This window comes from Oncorhynchus nerka, unplaced genomic scaffold, assembly GCF_034236695.1.
Source record: "Oncorhynchus nerka isolate Pitt River unplaced genomic scaffold, Oner_Uvic_2.0 unplaced_scaffold_1480, whole genome shotgun sequence".
Lineage (NCBI taxonomy): Eukaryota > Metazoa > Chordata > Actinopteri > Salmoniformes > Salmonidae > Oncorhynchus > Oncorhynchus nerka.
The window spans coordinates 6,683-28,095 of NW_027039834.1; the positions used below are offsets into that span (position 1 = coordinate 6,683).

The 21,413-nt window shown below is 44.1% G+C and overlaps 1 protein-coding gene across 1 annotated transcript in view; it reads right to left on the reverse strand.

Annotated features, from left to right (window-relative positions):
* Nucleotides 1-1,331: 1,331 nt before the first annotated feature.
* LOC135568568 (neutral amino acid transporter A-like) overlaps nucleotides 1,332-21,413 on the reverse strand; it is a 40,391-nt gene continuing 20,309 nt past the window's right edge. Inside the window, exons 4-6 of the mRNA XM_065015365.1 lie at nucleotides 17,616-17,810; nucleotides 16,438-16,572; nucleotides 1,332-1,793 (exon numbers count right to left, since the gene is read on the reverse strand). Of these exons, the coding sequence (XP_064871437.1) occupies nucleotides 1,547-1,793; nucleotides 16,438-16,572; nucleotides 17,616-17,810 (577 nt within the window). The 3' untranslated portion in view covers nucleotides 1,332-1,546. The remainder of the gene's footprint in view (nucleotides 1,794-16,437; nucleotides 16,573-17,615; nucleotides 17,811-21,413) is intronic.

The following is a 21,413-nucleotide window of genomic DNA, read 5'->3' on the forward strand; positions in this document are numbered from 1 at the left end:
CTACACCACGCCACCAATAGGTGGCAGCAGAACAACTACACAACGCCACCACTAGGTGGAAGCAGAACCACTACGCCACACCACCACTAGGTGGCAGCAGAACCACTACGGCACGCCATCAATAGGTGGCAGCAGAACAACTAAACAACGCCAAAATTTTAGTCATTTGGAAAACATACACGTATCCCATAGACTGTATAAGATGTATCTAGCAACAGGAAAAGGCTGCTCTAACAACTTTGGCAGTTTCCAACATGTCCAAGGATTTTGATAAATACTAGTCAATAATGAGAGCATGCCTTTATCAATGCCATGTGTCGTCACAAATGGCTATCTATTCCTTACATAATGTAATGCTTTTAACCAGAGCCCTATGGGGCAAAATGTAGTGCCCTATATAGGGAACCGGGTGCTGGGCTCAGGTTAAAAGAAGTGCACTATGTAGGGAACAGGCTACCATTTGTAACATAGCCTGTCTGACCATGCTTCCTCTCAATTCAAAAGAAAAAGTTCCAAAGAACGTATGGTTTGGTTTCTTCAGTAAATGAAACCCATAGTAGCAAGGGTCTGGGACATCACTGATGGAGGCAACAGAAAGGATAGAAGGATAGTTGGCCTCGGTCTGCACTTTAACAGTTTAGTAAAATGGAGTGTGCTCACCACCATATTTCTAAAGTCCATTTAAGGCAGATGTCCACGTAGTCCTGCACTGATGTCAATCTGAGACAAAGTGAAAATCAAATTTAAGTAGAAGATAGGATTTGCTCTAATTGAACCTGCACTATATCGACACAGATCCTTATGGTCCTAAATCCAATATTAGATACAGGCACCATAGTAGGCCATTGGGTCAGTATGTTCCCAGTACATAAACAGAAAGTCAACTGTGGCTCTTCCTCAATATTTACCCCAAATATTTGAGAGACTTTTGTCATTCCAGGGGTTAATGTTTCACGTTCTGTGTTGACTATCGACAGAAAACAAACAAAAAACTCCAGGTCAGTTAGTAAATGATTCTCCTTCCCATCTGCCTTGTGAGGTCACAGCCATGTCATGGTTAGGAGAGATTCCCCTTTTTAGATTCAGACCACTCTCACCCAAAACCAGAAAGCAGCCTGGATTCATTCTAAAGGGCGAGGCTAACCTTCCTGTGGCTTTTAAATACACTCTTAGAATACTCCAAATAGGAAGTACCACTATATAAAACTAACTTTATCTAGGGCACTTTTTTCCTAGAAGTGAAATGACTCATGAACTGTTTTAAGAGGTATGGTAAAGGTGATCCGAGTTGATTCAGAGACGATTCGGTTGACTCACGAGTAGCAGCAGCAGCATCGTAACCTTAGACACCAGAGGGGGCTGGTGAGGGGAGGACGGCTAATAATAATGTCTGGAATGGAAAAAAAAAACATATATTTGATGTGTTTTGATACGATTCAATTCATTTCGTTCCAGCCCTTGCTATGAGCCCGTCCTCCGAATTGAAGTGCCACCAGCCACCACTGATTGTAACCATAGAGACAGAATTCACAGTTGTTTTACGAGTTCACAGGACAGACTCAATGGCTTCCGCGGTCTCCCTGGGGGATTGGTCGCCTGCTGAACCCAGGGTTTGGTGCGTGACGAGCGGGGAGGTCTCCTCGTCAGCCTGGGTGTTGGCCACCGCTTCCACCAGGACCTCCGCTAGCTCCTCCCCCAGGTGTTGTTTCTTCATCTCCTGTTGGTTGATGTGGTGGAGGATCCCTGCCCCGAGGGCGTCTCCCTCCACGTTCACTACGGTGGTGGTGCGGTCCCTGAAAACACCCACGCACATAAGTACACGCACATGTACATACGCACACGTACACACCCAAACACACACACAATTTATTAGGATACTTTTTGTCAGAAGCTAAGCAGTAGATCAAGCCGGCTAAGATGAATCAGGAGCTCTCTTTAACTGTTAGCATACATCTAATGTAACATAACCACAGTTGCTATGCAGAACACATCTATTTATGTACAGGTCTACTGTCTACTGTACAGGTCTACTGTCTACTGTACAGGTCTACTGTCTACTGTACACTGTCTACTGTACAGGTCTACTGTCTACTGTACAGGTCTACTGTCTACTGTACAGGTCTACTGTACAGGTCTACTGTCTACTGTACAGGTCTACTGTCTACTGTACAGGTCTACTGTCTACTGTACAGATCTACTGTCTACTGTACACTGTCTACTGTACAGGTCTACTGTCTACTGTACAGATCTACTGTCTACTGTACAGGTCTACTGTCTACTGTACAGGTCTACTGTCTACTGTCTACTGTACCGGTCTACTGTCTACTGTACAGGTCTACTGTCTACTGTCTACTGTACAGGTCTACTGTCTATTGTACAGATCTACTGTCTACTGTACAGATCTACTGTCTACTGTACAGGTCTACTGTCTACTGTACAGATCTACTGTCTACTGTACAGATCTACTGTCTACTGTACAGGTCTACTGTCTATTGTCTACTGTACAGGTCTACTGTACAGATCTACTGTCTACTGTACAGGTCTACTGTTTACTGTCTACTGTCTACTGTACAGGTCTACTGTCTACTGTACAGGTCTACTGTCTATTGTCTACTGTACAGGTCTACTGTCTACTGTACAGATCTACTGTCTACTGTACAGGTCTACTGTCTACTGTACAGGTCTACTGTCTATTGTCTACTGTACAGGTCTACTGTCTACTGTACAGATCTACTGTCTACTGTACAGGTCTACTGTTTACTGTACAGGTCTACTGTTTACTGTCTACTGTACAGGTCTACTGTCTACTGTACACTGTTTACTGTACAGGTCTACTGTCTACTGTCTACTGTACAGGTCTACTGTCTACTGTACAGATCTACTGTCTACTGTCTACTGTACAGGTCTATTGTCTACTGTACAGGTCTACTGTCTACTGTACAGGTCTACTGTCTATTGTCTACTGTCTACTGTACAGGTCTACTGTCTACTGTACAGGTCTACTGTCTAGGTCTACTGTCTACTGTACAGGTCTACTGTCTACTGTCTATTGTCTACTGTACAGGTCTACTGTCTACTGTACAGTCTACTGTCTACTGTACAGGTCTACTGTCTATTGTCTACTGTCTACTGTACAGGTCTACTGTCTACTGTACAGGTCTACTGTCTAGGTCTACTGTCTACTGTACAGGTCTACTGTCTACTGTCTATTGTCTACTGTACAGGTCTACTGTCTACTGTACAGGTCTACTGTACAGGTCTACTGTCTACTGTACAGGTCTACTGTCTACTGTCTACTGTACAGGTCTACTGTCTACTGTACAGGTCTACTGTCTACTGTACAGGTCTACTGTCTATTGTCTACTGTCTACTGTACAGGTCTACTGTCTAGGTCTACTGTCTACTGTCTATTGTCTACTGTACAGATCTACTGTCTACTGTACAGGTCTACTGTCTACTGTACAGGTCTACTGTACAGGTCTACTGTACAGGTCTACTGTCTATTGTCTACTGTACAGATCTACTGTCTACTGTACAGGTCTACTGTCTACTGTACAGGTCTACTGTACAGGTCTACTGTCTACTGTACAAGTCTACTGTCTACTGTACAGGTCTACTGTCTACTGTCTACTGTACAGGTCTACTGTCTACTGTCTACTGTACAGGTCTACTGTCTACTGTACAGGTCTACTGTCTACTGTACAGGTCTACTGTCTACTGTACAGGTCTACTGTTTACTGTCTACTGTCTACTGTACAGGTCTACTGTCTACTGTCTACTGTACAGGTCTACTGTCTACTGTCTACTGTACAGGTCTACTGTCTACTGTCTACTGTACAGGTCTACTGTCTACTGTCTACTGTCTACTGTACAGGTCTACTGTCTACTGTCTACTGTCTACTGTACAGATCTACTGTCTACTGTACAGGTCTACTGTCTACTGTCTACTGTCTACTGTACAGGTCTACTGTCTACTGTCTACTGTCTAGGTCTACTGTCTACTGTACAGGTCTACTGTCTACTGTACAGGTCTACTGTCTACTGTACAGGTCTACTGTCTACTGTCTACTGTACAGGTCTACTGTCTACTGTCTACTGTCTAGGTCTACTGTCTACTGTACAGGTCTACTGTCTACTGTCTATTGTCTACTGTACAGGTCTACTGTCTACTGTACAGGTCTACTGTCTACTGTCTACTGTCTACTGTACAGGTCTACTGTCTACTGTCTATTGTCTACTGTACAGGTCTACTGTCTACTGTCTACTGTACAGGTCTACTGTCTACTGTACAGGTCTACTGTTTACTGTACAGGTCTACTGTCTACTGTCTATTGTCTACTGTACAGGTCTACTGTCTACTGTACAGGTCTACTGTCTACTGTACAGGTCTACTGTCTATTGTCTACTGTACAGGTCTACTGTCTACTGTACAGGTCTACTGTCTACTGTCTACTGTACAGATCTACTGTCTACTGTACAGATCTACTGTCTACTGTACAGGTCTACTGTCTACTGTACAGGTCTACTGTCTACTGTACAGATCTACTGTCTACTGTACAGATCTACTGTCTACTGTCTACTGTACAGGTCTACTGTCTACTGTACAGGTCTACTGTCTACTGTACAGGTCTACTGTCTAATGTCTACTGTACAGGTCTACTGTCTACTGTCTACTGTCTACTGTACAGATCTACTGTCTACTGTACAGATCTACTGTCTACTGTACAGGTCTACTGTCTACTGTACAGGTCTACTGTCTACTGTCTACTGTACAGGTCTACTGTCTACTGTCTATTGTCTACTGTACAGGTCTACTGTCTACTGTACAGGTCTACTGTCTAGGTCTATTGTCTACTGTACAGGTCTACTGTTTACTGTCTATTGTCTACTGTACAGGTCTACTGTCTACTGTACAGGTCTACTGTCTACTGTACAGGTCTACTGTCTACTGTCTACTGTCTACTGTACAGATCTACTGTCTACTGTACAGATCTATTGTCTACTGTACAGGTCTACTGTCTACTGTACAGATCTACTGTCTACTGTACAGATCTACTGTCTACTGTCTACTGTACAGGTCTACTGTCTACTGTACAGATCTACTGTCTACTGTACAGATCTACTGTCTACTGTACAGGTCTACTGTCTACTGTCTATTGTCTACTGTACAGGTCTACTGTCTACTGTACAGGTCTACTGTCTACTGTACAGGTCTACTGTTTACTGTCTATTGTCTACTGTACAGGTCTACTGTCTACTGTACAGGTCTACTGTCTACTGTACAGATCTACTGTCTACTGTCTACTGTACAGGTCTACTGTCTACTGTCTACTGTCTACTGTACAGGTCTACTGTCTACTGTACAGGTCTACTGTCTACTGTACAGATCTACTGTCTACTGTCTACTGTACAGGTCTATTGTCTACTGTACAGGTCTACTGTCTACTGTACAGTCTACTGTATACAGGTATACAAGGTCTACTGTACAGGTCTACTGTCTATTGTCTACTGTACAGGTCTACTGTCTACTGTCTACTGTACAGGTCTACTGTTTACTGTACAGGTATACAATCTACTGTACAGGTCTACTGTCTATTGTCTACTGTACAGATCTACTGTCTACTGTACAGGTCTACTGTTTACTGTACAGGTATACAATCTACTGTACAGGTCTACTGTCTATTGTCTACTGTACAGGTCTATTGTCTACTGTACAGGTATACAATCTACTGTACAGGTCTACTGTCTATTGTCTACTGTACAGGTCTACTGTCTACTGTACAGGTCTACTGTCTACTGTACAGGTCTACTGTTTACTGTACAGGTATACAATCTACTGTACAGGTCTACTGTCTATTGTCTACTGTACAGGTCTATTGTCTACTGTACAGGTCTACTGTCTATTGTCTACTGTACAGGTATACAATCTACTGTACAGGTCTACTGTCTACTGTCTACTGTACAGGTCTACTGTCTACTGTACAGGTCTACTGTCTACTGTCTACTGTACAGGTCCACTGTCTACTGTACAGGTCTACTGTCTACTGTACAGATCTACTGTCTACTGTCTACTGTACAGGTCTATTGTCTACTGTACAGGTCTACTGTCTACTGTACAGGTCTACTGTCTATTGTCTACTGTCTACTGTACAGGTCTACTGTCTACTGTACAGGTCTACTGTCTAGGTCTACTGTCTACTGTACAGGTCTACTGTCTACTGTCTATTGTCTACTGTACAGGTCTACTGTCTACTGTACAGGTCTACTGTCTACTGTACAGGTCTACTGTCTACTGTCTACTGTACAGGTCTACTGTCTACTGTACAGGTCTACTGTCTATTGTCTACTGTCTACTGTACAGGTCTACTGTCTACTGTCTATTGTCTACTGTACAGATCTACTGTCTACTGTACAGGTCTACTGTCTACTGTACAGGTCTACTGTCTACTGTACAGGTCTGTCTACTGTCTACTGTCTACTGTACAGGTCTACTGTCTATTGTCTACTGTACAGATCTACTGTCTACTGTACAGGTCTACTGTCTACTGTACAGGTCTACTGTCTACAGGTCTACTGTCTACTGTACAGTCTACTGTCTACTACAGGTCTACTGTCTACTGTCTACTGTACAGGTCTACTGTCTACTGTACAGGTCTACTGTCTACTGTCTACTGTACAGGTCTACTGTCTACTGTACAGGTCTACTGTCTACTGTACAGGTCTACTGTTTACTGTCTACTGTCTACTGTACAGGTCTACTGTCTACTGTCTACTGTACAGGTCTACTGTCTACTGTACAGGTCTACTGTCTACTGTACAGGTCTACTGTCTACTGTACAGGTCTACTGTCTACTGTCTACTGTCTACTGTACAGGTCTACTGTCTACTGTCTACTGTACAGGTCTACTGTCTATTGTCTACTGTACAGGTCTACTGTCTACTGTACAGGTCTACTGTCTATTGTCTACTGTCTACTGTACAGGTCTACTGTCTACTGTACAGGTCTACTGTCTCTAGGTCTACTGTCTACTGTACAGGTCTACTGTCTACTGTCTACTGTCTACTGTACAGGTCTACTGTCTACTGTACAGGTCTACTGTCTGTCTACTGTGTACAGGTCTACTGTCTACTGTCTACTGTCTACTGTACAGGTCTACTGTCTACTGTACAGGTCTACTGTCTACAGGTCTACTGTCTACTGTACAGGTCTACTGTCTACTGTACAGGTCTACTGTCTACTGTCTACTGTCTACTGTACAGGTCTACTGTCTACTGTACAGGTCTACTGTCTACTGTACAGGTCTACTGTCTGTCTACTGTCTACTGTACAGGTCTACTGTCTACTGTACAGGTCTACTGTCTACTGTACAGGTCTACTGTCTACTGTCTACTGTCTACTGTACAGGTCTACTGTCTAGGTCTACTGTCTACAGGTCTACTGTACAGTCTACTGTCTACTGTACAGGTCTACTGTCTACTGTACAGGTCTACTGTACAGGTCTACTGTCTATTGTCTACTGTACAGATCTACTGTCTACTGTACAGGTCTACTGTCTACTGTACAGGTCTACTGTACTAGGTCTACTGTCTACTGTACAAGTCTACTGTCTACTGTACAGGTCTACTGTCTACTGTCTACTGTACAGGTCTACTGTCTCTGTCTACTGTACAGTCTACTGTCTACTGTCTACTGTACAGGTCTACTGTCTACTGTACAGGTCTACTGTCTACTGTACAGGTCTACTGTTTACTGTCTACTGTCTACTGTACAGGTCTACTGTCTACTGTCTACTGTACAGGTCTACTGTCTACTGTCTACTGTCTACTGTACAGGTCTAGTACAGGTCTACTGTCTACTGTACAGGTCTACTGTCTACTGTCTACTGTCTACTGTACAGGTCTACTGTCTACTGTCTACTGTACAGATCTACTGTCTACTGTCTACTGTACAGGTCTACTGTCTACTGTACAGGTCTACTGTCTACTGTACAGATCTACTGTCTACTGTACAGGTCTATTGTCTACTGTACAGGTCTACTGTCTACTGTACAGGTCTACTGTCTACTGTACAGGTATACAATCTACTGTACAGGTCTACTGTCTATTGTCTACTGTACAGGTCTACTGTCTACTGTACAGGTCTACTGTTTACTGTCTACTGTCTACTGTACAGGTCTACTGTCTACTGTCTACTGTACAGGTCTACTGTCTACTGTCTACTGTCTACTGTCTACTGTACAGGTCTACTGTCTACTGTCTACTGTACAGGTCTACTGTCTACTGTACAGATCTACTGTCTACTGTCTACTGTACAGGTCTATTGTCTACTGTACAGGTCTACTGTCTACTGTACAGGTCTACTGTCTATTGTCTACTGTCTACTGTACAGGTCTACTGTCTACTGTACAGGTCTACTGTCTAGGTCTACTGTCTACTGTACAGGTCTACTGTCTACTGTACAGGTCTACTGTCTACTGTACAGGTCTACTGTCTACTGTACAGGTCTACTGTCTATTGTCTACTGTCTACTGTACAGGTCTACTGTCTACTGTACAGGTCTACTGTCTAGGTCTACTGTCTACTGTACAGGTCTACTGTCTACTGTCTATTGTCTACTGTACAGGTCTACTGTCTACTGTACAGGTCTACTGTCTACTGTCTACTGTACAGGTCTACTGTCTACTGTACAGGTCTACTGTCTACTGTACAGGTCTACTGTCTATTGTCTACTGTCTACTGTACAGGTCTACTGTCTAGGTCTACTGTCTATTGTCTACTGTACAGATCTACTGTCTACTGTACAGGTCTACTGTCTACTGTACAGGTCTACTGTACAGGTCTACTGTCTATTGTCTACTGTACAGATCTACTGTCTACTGTACAGGTCTACTGTCTACTGTACAGGTCTACTGTACAGGTCTACTGTCTACTGTACAAGTCTACTGTCTACTGTACAGGTCTACTGTCTACTGTCTACTGTACAGGTCTACTGTCTACTGTCTACTGTACAGGTCTACTGTCTACTGTCTACTGTACAGGTCTACTGTCTACTGTACAGGTCTACTGTCTACTGTACAGGTCTACTGTTTACTGTCTACTGTCTACTGTACAGGTCTACTGTCTACTGTCTACTGTACAGGTCTACTGTCTACTGTCTACTGTCTACTGTACAGGTCTACTGTCTACTGTCTACTGTACAGGTCTACTGTCTACTGTCTACTGTCTACTGTACAGGTCTACTGTCTACTGTCTACTGTACAGGTCTACTGTCTACTGTCTACTGTACAGGTCTACTGTCTACTGTACAGGTCTACTGTCTACTGTACAGATCTACTGTCTACTGTACAGGTCTATTGTCTACTGTACAGGTCTACTGTCTACTGTACAGGTCTACTGTCTACTGTACAGGTATACAATCTACTGTACAGGTCTACTGTCTATTGTCTACTGTACAGGTCTACTGTCTACTGTCTACTGTACAGGTCTACTGTTTACTGTACAGGTATACAATCTACTGTACAGGTCTACTGTCTATTGTCTACTGTACAGATCTACTGTCTACTGTACAGGTCTACTGTTTACTGTACAGGTATACAATCTACTGTACAGGTCTACTGTCTATTGTCTACTGTACAGGTCTATTGTCTACTGTACAGGTATACAATCTACTGTACAGGTCTACTGTCTATTGTCTACTGTACAGGTCTACTGTCTACTGTACAGGTCTACTGTCTACTGTACAGGTCTACTGTTTACTGTACAGGTATACAATCTACTGTACAGGTCTACTGTCTATTGTCTACTGTACAGGTCTATTGTCTACTGTACAGGTCTACTGTCTATTGTCTACTGTACAGGTATACAATCTACTGTACAGGTCTACTGTCTACTGTCTACTGTACAGGTCTACTGTCTACTGTACAGGTCTACTGTCTACTGTCTACTGTACAGGTCCACTGTCTACTGTACAGGTCTACTGTCTACTGTACAGATCTACTGTCTACTGTCTACTGTACAGGTCTATTGTCTACTGTACAGGTCTACTGTCTACTGTACAGGTCTACTGTCTATTGTCTACTGTCTACTGTACAGGTCTACTGTCTACTGTACAGGTCTACTGTCTACTGTACAGGTCTACTGTCTACTGTCTATTGTCTACTGTACAGGTCTACTGTCTACTGTACAGGTCTACTGTCTATTGTCTACTGTCTACTGTACAGGTCTACTGTCTACTGTACAGGTCTACTGTCTAGGTCTACTGTCTACTGTACAGGTCTACTGTCTACTGTCTATTGTCTACTGTACAGGTCTACTGTCTACTGTACAGGTCTACTGTCTACTGTACAGGTCTACTGTCTACTGTCTACTGTACAGGTCTACTGTCTACTGTACAGGTCTACTGTCTATTGTCTACTGTCTACTGTACAGGTCTACTGTCTAGGTCTACTGTCTACTGTCTATTGTCTACTGTACAGATCTACTGTCTACTGTACAGGTCTACTGTCTACTGTACAGGTCTACTGTCTACTGTACAGGTTTACTGTACAGGTCTACTGTACAGGTCTACTGTCTATTGTCTACTGTACAGATCTACTGTCTACTGTACAGGTCTACTGTCTACTGTACAGGTCTACTGTACAGGTCTACTGTCTACTGTACAAGTCTACTGTCTACTGTACAGGTCTACTGTCTACTGTCTACTGTACAGGTCTACTGTCTACTGTCTACTGTACAGGTCTACTGTCTACTGTCTACTGTACAGGTCTACTGTCTACTGTACAGGTCTACTGTCTACTGTACAGGTCTACTGTTTACTGTCTACTGTCTACTGTACAGGTCTACTGTCTACTGTCTACTGTACAGGTCTACTGTCTACTGTCTACTGTCTACTGTCTACTGTACAGGTCTACTGTCTACTGTCTACTGTACAGGTCTACTGTCTACTGTACAGATCTACTGTCTACTGTCTACTGTACAGGTCTATTGTCTACTGTACAGGTCTACTGTCTACTGTACAGGTCTACTGTCTATTGTCTACTGTCTACTGTACAGGTCTACTGTCTACTGTACAGGTCTACTGTCTAGGTCTACTGTCTACTGTACAGGTCTACTGTCTACTGTCTATTGTCTACTGTACAGGTCTACTGTCTACTGTACAGGTCTACTGTCTACTGTACAGGTCTACTGTCTATTGTCTACTGTCTACTGTACAGGTCTACTGTCTACTGTACAGGTCTACTGTCTAGGTCTACTGTCTACTGTACAGGTCTACTGTCTACTGTCTATTGTCTACTGTACAGGTCTACTGTCTACTGTACAGGTCTACTGTCTACTGTACAGGTCTACTGTCTACTGTCTACTGTACAGGTCTACTGTCTACTGTACAGGTCTACTGTCTACTGTACAGGTCTACTGTCTATTGTCTACTGTCTACTGTACAGGTCTACTGTCTAGGTCTACTGTCTATTGTCTACTGTACAGATCTACTGTCTACTGTACAGGTCTACTGTCTACTGTACAGGTCTACTGTACAGGTCTACTGTCTATTGTCTACTGTACAGATCTACTGTCTACTGTACAGGTCTACTGTCTACTGTACAGGTCTACTGTACAGGTCTACTGTCTACTGTACAAGTCTACTGTCTACTGTACAGGTCTACTGTCTACTGTCTACTGTACAGGTCTACTGTCTACTGTCTACTGTACAGGTCTACTGTCTACTGTCTACTGTACAGGTCTACTGTCTACTGTACAGGTCTACTGTCTACTGTACAGGTCTACTGTTTACTGTCTACTGTCTACTGTACAGGTCTACTGTCTACTGTCTACTGTACAGGTCTACTGTCTACTGTCTACTGTCTACTGTCTACTGTACAGGTCTACTGTCTACTGTCTACTGTACAGGTCTACTGTCTACTGTCTACTGTCTACTGTACAGGTCTACTGTCTACTGTCTACTGTACAGATCTACTGTCTACTGTCTACTGTACAGGTCTACTGTCTACTGTCTACTGTACAGGTCTACTGTCTACTGTCTAGGTCTACTGTCTACTGTACAGGTCTACTGTCTACTGTACAGGTCTACTGTCTACTGTACAGGTCTACTGTCTACTGTCTACTGTACAGGTCTACTGTCTACTGTCTACTGTCTAGGTCTACTGTCTACTGTACAGGTCTACTGTCTACTGTCTATTGTCTACTGTACAGGTCTACTGTCTACTGTACAGGTCTACTGTCTACTGTCTACTGTCTACTGTACAGGTCTACTGTCTACTGTCTATTGTCTACTGTACAGGTCTACTGTCTACTGTCTACTGTACAGGTCTACTGTCTACTGTACAGGTCTACTGTTTACTGTACAGGTCTACTGTCTACTGTCTATTGTCTACTGTACAGGTCTACTGTCTACTGTACAGGTCTACTGTCTACTGTACAGGTCTACTGTCTATTGTCTACTGTACAGGTCTACTGTCTACTGTACAGGTCTACTGTCTACTGTCTACTGTACAGATCTACTGTCTACTGTACAGGTCTACTGTCTACTGTACAGGTCTACTGTCTACTGTACAGGTCTACTGTCTACTGTACAGATCTACTGTCTACTGTACAGATCTACTGTCTACTGTCTACTGTCTACTGTACAGGTCTACTGTCTACTGTACAGGTCTACTGTCTACTGTACAGGTCTACTGTCTACTGTCTACTGTACAGGTCTACTGTCTACTGTCTACTGTCTACTGTACAGATCTACTGTCTACTGTACAGATCTACTGTCTACTGTACAGATCTACTGTCTACTGTCTACTGTACAGGTCTACTGTCTACTGTACAGATCTACTGTCTACTGTACAGATCTACTGTCTACTGTACAGGTCTACTGTCTACTGTCTATTGTCTACTGTACAGGTCTACTGTCTACTGTACAGGTCTACTGTCTACTGTACAGGTCTACTGTTTACTGTCTATTGTCTACTGTACAGGTCTACTGTCTACTGTACAGGTCTACTGTCTACTGTACAGATCTACTGTCTACTGTCTACTGTACAGGTCTACTGTCTACTGTCTACTGTACAGGTCTACTGTCTACTGTACAGGTCTACTGTCTACTGTACAGATCTACTGTCTACTGTCTACTGTACAGGTCTATTGTCTACTGTACAGGTCTACTGTCTACTGTACAGGTATACAATCTACTGTACAGGTCTACTGTCTATTGTCTACTGTACAGGTCTACTGTCTACTGTACAGGTCTACTGTCTACTGTACAGGTCTACTGTTTACTGTACAGGTATACAATCTACTGTACAGGTCTACTGTCTATTGTCTACTGTACAGGTCTATTGTCTACTGTACAGGTCTACTGTCTATTGTCTACTGTACAGGTCTACTGTCTACTGTACAGGTCTACTGTCTATTGTCTACTGTCTACTGTACAGGTCTACTGTCTACTGTACAGGTCTACTGTCTAGGTCTACTGTCTACTGTACAGGTCTACTGTCTACTGTCTATTGTCTACTGTACAGGTCTACTGTCTACTGTACAGGTCTACTGTCTACTGTACAGGTCTACTGTCTACTGTCTACTGTACAGGTCTACTGTCTACTGTACAGGTCTACTGTCTATTGTCTACTGTCTACTGTACAGGTCTACTGTCTAGGTCTACTGTCTACTGTCTATTGTCTACTGTACAGATCTACTGTCTACTGTACAGGTCTACTGTCTACTGTACAGGTCTACTGTACAGGTCTACTGTACAGGTCTACTGTCTATTGTCTACTGTACAGATCTACTGTCTACTGTACAGGTCTACTGTCTACTGTACAGGTCTACTGTCTACTGTACAAGTCTACTGTCTACTGTACAGGTCTACTGTCTACTGTCTACTGTACAGGTCTACTGTCTACTGTCTACTGTACAGGTCTACTGTCTACTGTCTACTGTACAGGTCTACTGTCTACTGTCTACTGTCTACTGTACAGGTCTACTGTTTACTGTCTACTGTCTACTGTACAGGTCTACTGTCTACTGTCTACTGTACAGGTCTACTGTCTACTGTCTACTGTCTACTGTACAGGTCTACTGTCTACTGTCTACTGTACAGGTCTACTGTCTACTGTCTACTGTCTACTGTACAGGTCTACTGTCTACTGTCTACTGTCTACTGTACAGATCTACTGTCTACTGTCTACTGTACAGGTCTACTGTCTACTGTCTACTGTACAGGTCTACTGTCTACTGTCTACTGTCTAGGTCTACTGTCTACTGTACAGGTCTACTGTCTACTGTACAGGTCTACTGTCTACTGTCTACTGTACAGGTCTACTGTCTACTGTCTAGGTCTACTGTCTACTGTACAGGTCTACTGTCTACTGTCTATTGTCTACTGTACAGGTCTACTGTCTACTGTACAGGTCTACTGTCTACTGTCTACTGTACAGGTCTACTGTCTACTGTCTTGTCTACTGTACAGGTCTACTGTCTACTGTCTACTGTACAGGTCTACTGTCTACTGTACAGGTCTACTGTTTACTGTACAGGTCTACTGTCTACTGTCTATTGTCTACTGTACAGGTCTACTGTCTACTGTACAGGTCTACTGTCTACTGTACAGGTCTACTGTCTATTGTCTACTGTACAGGTCTACTGTCTACTGTACAGGTCTACTGTCTACTGTACAGATCTACTGTCTACTGTACAGATCTACTGTCTACTGTACAGGTCTACTGTCTACTGTACAGGTCTACTGTCTACTGTACAGATCTACTGTCTACTGTCTACTGTACAGGTCTACTGTCTACTGTACAGGTCTACTGTCTACTGTACAGGTCTACTGTCTACTGTCTACTGTACAGGTCTACTGTCTACTGTCTACTGTCTACTGTACAGATCTACTGTCTACTGTACAGATCTACTGTCTACTGTACAGGTCTACTGTCTACTGTACAGGTCTACTGTCTACTGTCTACTGTACAGGTCTACTGTCTACTGTCTATTGTCTACTGTACAGGTCTACTGTCTACTGTACAGGTCTACTGTCTAGGTCTATTGTCTACTGTACAGGTCTACTGTTTACTGTCTATTGTCTACTGTACAGGTCTACTGTCTACTGTACAGATCTACTGTCTACTGTACAGATCTACTGTCTACTGTCTACTGTCTACTGTACAGGTCTACTGTCTACTGTACAGATCTACTGTCTACTGTACAGATCTACTGTCTACTGTACAGGTCTACTGTCTACTGTCTATTGTCTACTGTACAGGTCTACTGTCTACTGTACAGGTCTACTGTCTACTGTACAGGTCTACTGTTTACTGTCTATTGTCTACTGTACAGGTCTACTGTCTACTGTACAGGTCTACTGTCTACTGTACAGATCTACTGTCTACTGTCTACTGTACAGGTCTACTGTCTACTGTCTACTGTCTACTGTACAGGTCTACTGTCTACTGTACAGGTCTACTGTCTACTGTACAGATCTACTGTCTACTGTCTACTGTACAGGTCTATTGTCTACTGTACAGGTCTACTGTCTACTGTACAGGTCTACTGTCTACTGTACAGGTATACAATCTACTGTACAGGTCTACTGTCTATTGTCTACTGTACAGGTCTACTGTCTACTGTCTACTGTACAGGTCTACTGTTTACTGTACAGGTATACAATCTACTGTACAGGTCTACTGTCTATTGTCTACTGTACAGATCTACTGTCTACTGTACAGGTCTACTGTTTACTGTACAGGTATACAATCTACTGTACAGGTCTACTGTCTATTGTCTACTGTACAGGTCTATTGTCTACTGTACAGGTATACAATCTACTGTACAGGTCTACTGTCTATTGTCTACTGTACAGGTCTACTGTCTACTGTACAGGTCTACTGTCTACTGTACAGGTCTACTGTCTACTGTACAGGTCTACTGTTTACTGTACAGGTATACAATCTACTGTACAGGTCTACTGTCTATTGTCTACTGTACAGGTCTATTGTCTACTGTACAGGTCTACTGTCTATTGTCTACTGTACAGGTATACAATCTACTGTACAGGTCTACTGTCTACTGTCTACTGTACAGGTCTACTGTCTACTGTACAGGTCTACTGTCTACTGTCTACTGTACAGGTCTACTGTATCTTACTGGAAATAACACCTGATATTTTGATATAGCAGCTGGCCAAAATGAGTGAGTACATTAAGAGTGTGTCTATGCGTGTGTGTTTGTACATATGTCCATGCAAATGTACATACATGTGTCTGTCCATGTGTGTATGCTTGTCTGTGTGTGTGTGTGTGCTTGTCTGTTTATGTGTGTGTGTGTGTGCTTGTCTGTATGTGTGTGTACTTGTATGTGTATGTGTGTGTGTATGTGCGTGTGTGCGTGCGTGCGTGTGTTTGCTGTATTGGTTCTCTATACTGTACATGTGTTACTCACACGATCCAGTCGACGGCCAGCATGAGTGACAGGTCGTTGGTGGGCAGGCCGATAGCCTCCAGGATGATGGCGATGGTGATGATGCCCCCGGCTGGGATGCCTGCTGCGCCCACACTGGACGCTGTGGCTGTCACACTGTGGGGACAGAGCCACTGCATGTGATACATTGTCAGAGCATCAGACACAGGGTCGCAAAATTCCAACCCACCATTCCTTCTGTCCCCACCCACCCTTCCTTCTGTCCCCACCCACCCTTCCTTCTGTCCCCACCCACCCTTCCTTCTGTCCCCACCCACCCTTCCTTCAGTCCCCACCCACCCTTCCTTCTGACCCCACCCACCCTTCTTTCTGACCCCACCCACCCCTTCCTTCTGTCCCCACCCACCCTTCCTTCTGTCCCCACCCACCCTTCCTTCTGTCCCCACCCACCCTTCCTTCTGACCCCACCCACCCTTCTTTCTGACCCCACCCACCCTTCCTTCTGACCCCACCCACCCTTCCTTCTGACCCCACCCACCCTTCCTTCTGACCCCACCCACCCTTCCTTCTGACCCCACCCACCCTTCTTTCTGACCCCACCCACCCTTCCTTCTGACCCCACCCACCCTTCTTTCTGACCCCACCCACCCATTCCTTCTGTCCCCACCCACCCTTCCTTCTGTCCCCACCCACCCTTCCTTCTGTCCCCACCCACCCTTCCTTCTGACCCCACCCACCCTTCTTTTCTGACCCCACCCACCCCTTCCTTCTGTCCCCACCCACCCTTCCTTCTGTCCCCACCCACCCTTCCTTCTGTCCCCACCCACCCTTCCTTCTGACCCCACCCACCCTTCTTTCTGACCCCACCCACCCTTCCTTCTGACCCCACCCACCCTTCTTTCTGACCCCACCCACCCTTCCTTCTGACCCCACCCACCCCTTCCTTCTGACCATGACCCCACCAAACATTCCTTCTGACCCCACCAAACATTCCTTCTGACCCCACCAAACATTCCTTCTGACCCCACCCACCATTCCTTCTGACCCCACCCACCATTCCTTCTGACCCCACCCACCATTCTACCATTCCTTCTGTCCCCACCCACCATTCCTTCTGACCCCACCCACCATTCCTTCTGACCCCACCCACCATTCCTTCTGACCCCACCCACCATTCCTTCTGACCCCACCCCACTCACAGGATGGTGAAGATCTGACCGGCGTTGAGCTCTATGTTGTTGAGCTGAGCGATGAAGACAGCCGCGACACACTGGAAGATGGCCGCCCCGTCCATGTTGACGGTGGCTCCGATGGGAAGGATGAAACGACTGATCCGCTTGTCCACTCCGTTGTTCTCCTCTACACACTTCATCATGGAGGGCAGGGTCGCCGAGCTGAGGAGAGAGATACAGGACACAGTGGTTCAATTACAGCATATTCATCTAGAACAGGGGTGTCAAAGTCAAATGGACGGAGGGCCAAATAAAAAAATCAGCTACAAGACGAGGGCCGGACTGTTCGAATGTTCATTGAAAAATTTTTAAATGACGCATATAGTCTAGTGAACCTAATTGAACCTACTGAAAACCTAACAAATATATTACAATATGATCAGATAAATAAAGCAATATTTTCTTATGGCTCTGTCAGTAATCTTTAATTTTCAACAGACACAAAAGACAAATTTCCTTTATATAAATATCCCCATAACATGAACATTAAATGAAAGAAACCGGTATTCAAGGCACCATCAGTAGACTATATTTTCTATTTTAGCAAAAGTGGGCTAAATTTACTTCAAAGAAAAAACAATAATAGCAATTTTCTATCATCCACTCAACTGAAATATTTTTAAAATATAATTGGATTGAAATACAAAAAAATAAAGTGCAAAAATCTATTAATCAAAAACAACACTTTGTTTAAGGAGAAGTAACATGCAGTGAAAACAAATATTAAATTTTAACTTTTAAACTTGAACTGAGTAAAAACTCTAAATATGTGATTGCACAGTAATGTTCACTTGTTTGAGGTTGAGGGTGATACTTGGTGGTGTCCCATCTTTTCCACAAGTTCATCAATGTTCGGGGTAAGGCTCTGAACTGAAGAAATCCTCAGAATTGAGTGGAGGTGTTCAGCAGTAAGTCGACTTCTGTGTGATGTTTTGTTCAGGTTCATCAAAGAAAACAGTTGTTCACACAGGTATGTGCTGCCAAACATAGACAACGTTTGAGCAGCCTGGATGCGCAGCTGGGGCATTGTGCCGGGAGGAAACGGGCGAACTCCGCAGCACCCACTGCCGCATATTTTGCCCTCAGTGCATCATTGCATTGGAGGTCAATCAACTCCATTTGGAGGTTTGGTGGTGAGCTTTCCACGTCAACAGCAAATGGGTTACCGAGCAGTTCCAACCTGCTTTTTGTGCTTCAAAGTCAGCAAATCGGCGTCGAAAGTCAGCGGCAAGCATACCTATTTTATCAGCCAACTGTGTGCTCGGGAACGCACTGGTAGAGAGCTTCTCTTTCATGGTCTGGCAGCTGGGAAAGTGGCTCAAATTTTCTTTCCGCATCTGCGTCTCCCACAGAGTCAGTTTGGTTTTAAATGCCTTCACTGTACTGTACATATCAGAGATGACACGATCCCGACCCTGCAGCTGCAAGTTTATTGCATTCAGATGACTCGTAATGTCACACAGAAAAGCCATTTCACACAGAAACATTTCGTCTCGGAGTTGTGTTGTGTCTTTCCCTTTGCTGTCCAAGAACAGACAAATCTCCTCACGAAGCTCAAACATCTTTGAAGCACCTTTCCTGGCTTAGCCATCGCACCTCTGTGTGATAAGGCAAATCACCATGCTCCGTTTCTAACTCCGTCAGAAATGCCTTGAACTGGCGGTGATTCAAACCTTTGGCTCTGATAAAGTTAACTGTGCGCGTGATGATGCTCATTACATGCTCCATTTTCAAGGCTTTACCGCACAACGCTTCCTGGTGTATGATACAATGATAAGCTGTCAGCTCACCTGTCGCGTTTTCCTCTTGCATCTTTTCCCGTATCTTCGCCACCAGTCCGCTCCTGTGTCCACACATCGCAGGTGCTCCGTCGGTTGTCAAACCCACGAGTTTTTCCCAAGGCAGCTCCATCTCATTTACACATCTTGACACCTCTTCATACAAATCATGCCCCCGTAGTTGTGCCATGCATAGGACGTAAAGCCAAAAACTCCTCTGTCACGCTTAGGTTGGAGTCCACTCCGCGGATGAAAATTGACAACTGGGCAATGTCAGAAATGTCGGTGCTCTCATCCACAGCCAAGGAATATGCAATAAAATCTTTTCCCTTTTTCACAAGCTGCTCTTTTAGATTGATGGACAACTGGTCTACTCTCTCGGCAATGGTGTTTCTGCTCAGACTCACATTTAAAAAGAGTTGCCTTTTTCTGGGCAAACTTCGTCACAAACTTTAATCATGCAGTTTTTGATGAAATCCCCTCCGTAAATGGCCGGGCTGATTTAGCGATCTCTTCTGCCAAAATAAAACTGGCCTTGACAGCAGCCTGGCCTTGTGATTTGGCTTTTTGAACAGAGCCTGTCGAGATTTGAGGCCTCGTTTTAATTCCTCTGCCTTTTGTAGCCTTTGTTCCATGTCCATATTCTTGTTTTTGTCCGCGTGTTTCGTTTCATAATGTCGTCTCAGATTATACTCTTTCAGTACCGCCACACTTTCTCCACACAGAAGACACACAGGTTTTCCAGCTACCTTCGTGAACATATACTCCGACTCCCACCTTGTTTGAAACCCCCGGTTCTCAGTATCCACCTTCCGTTTTGCCATTTTTGATGGGTATCTGAAAGTTAATTTTACTGTGATGCTGACGACTGCTGTGCCAATAAATATTGAAATGAAGCAGCCTACTGCTCGGTGCGTCACCTTTGCATTGTGGGAAATGTAGTATTGGTGCGTGTAAAAGATCTGCGGGCTGCCGGCTTGCTGCGGGCCGGTTCTAATAATAAATCAAGATCATCCCAGGGGCCGTAAAAAACCTTCTTGCGGGCCGGATGTGGCCCGCGGGCCTTGACTCTGACATATGTGATCTAGAACATTTTACTGTACTTTACTAGCAACTTCAGTTCCTCTGCTTTGACAATATTTACATGAGTATTCTGCAAGTAAAGATGTATTGAATAGCAAGAGAAGGAAGGGGAGAGAAATAGAGGGAGAATGAGAGAGATAGAGAGAGAGACACCTGAAAAACGTATTGTAGTGTAACTTGAACCAAAACCTTTCCATACAGAGAGAGGGTAAATAACACAGAACTAAAATGAATAGAAGTCATGTTACAAGCCATTCTACTCATTCTATTTCTATGGTAAAGACCCTCCAAATAAAATAAAATAGTATTTATATAGCCCTTCGTACATCAGCTTATATCTCAAAGTGCTGTACAGAAACCCAGCCTAAAACCCCAAACAGCAAGCAATGCAGGTGTAGAAGCACAGAATGTCCTGGCTCCCCATTGATTAGATAGAGAGGTGGTGGGGTCCAGAGTCTGAAGATTGAGGTTGGAACAACTCAGCCAAAGGTTTAGGTCACTTACAGCAGGTTACTTGCAGGTCACTTACAGCAGGTCACTTACAGCAGGTCACTTACAGCAGGTTACTTACAGCAGGTTACTTACAGCAGGTCACTTACAGCAGGTCACTTACAGCAGGTTACTTACAGCAGGTCACTTACAGCAGGTCACTTACAGCAGGTCACTTACAGCAGGTTACTTACAGCAGGTCACTTACAGCAGGTCACTTACATCAGGTCACTTACAGCAGGTTACTTACAGCAGGTTACTTACAGCAGGTTACTTACAGCAGAGGATATTTGGAGAAGATGACTGTGTCCCAAATGGCACTACTTTTGACCAGAGCCCAGGTGTATGTTCAGGCTCTAGTCAAAAGTAGTGCACTATAGAGGGAATAGGGTGGGGTGTAGCCTTGGAGACAAAG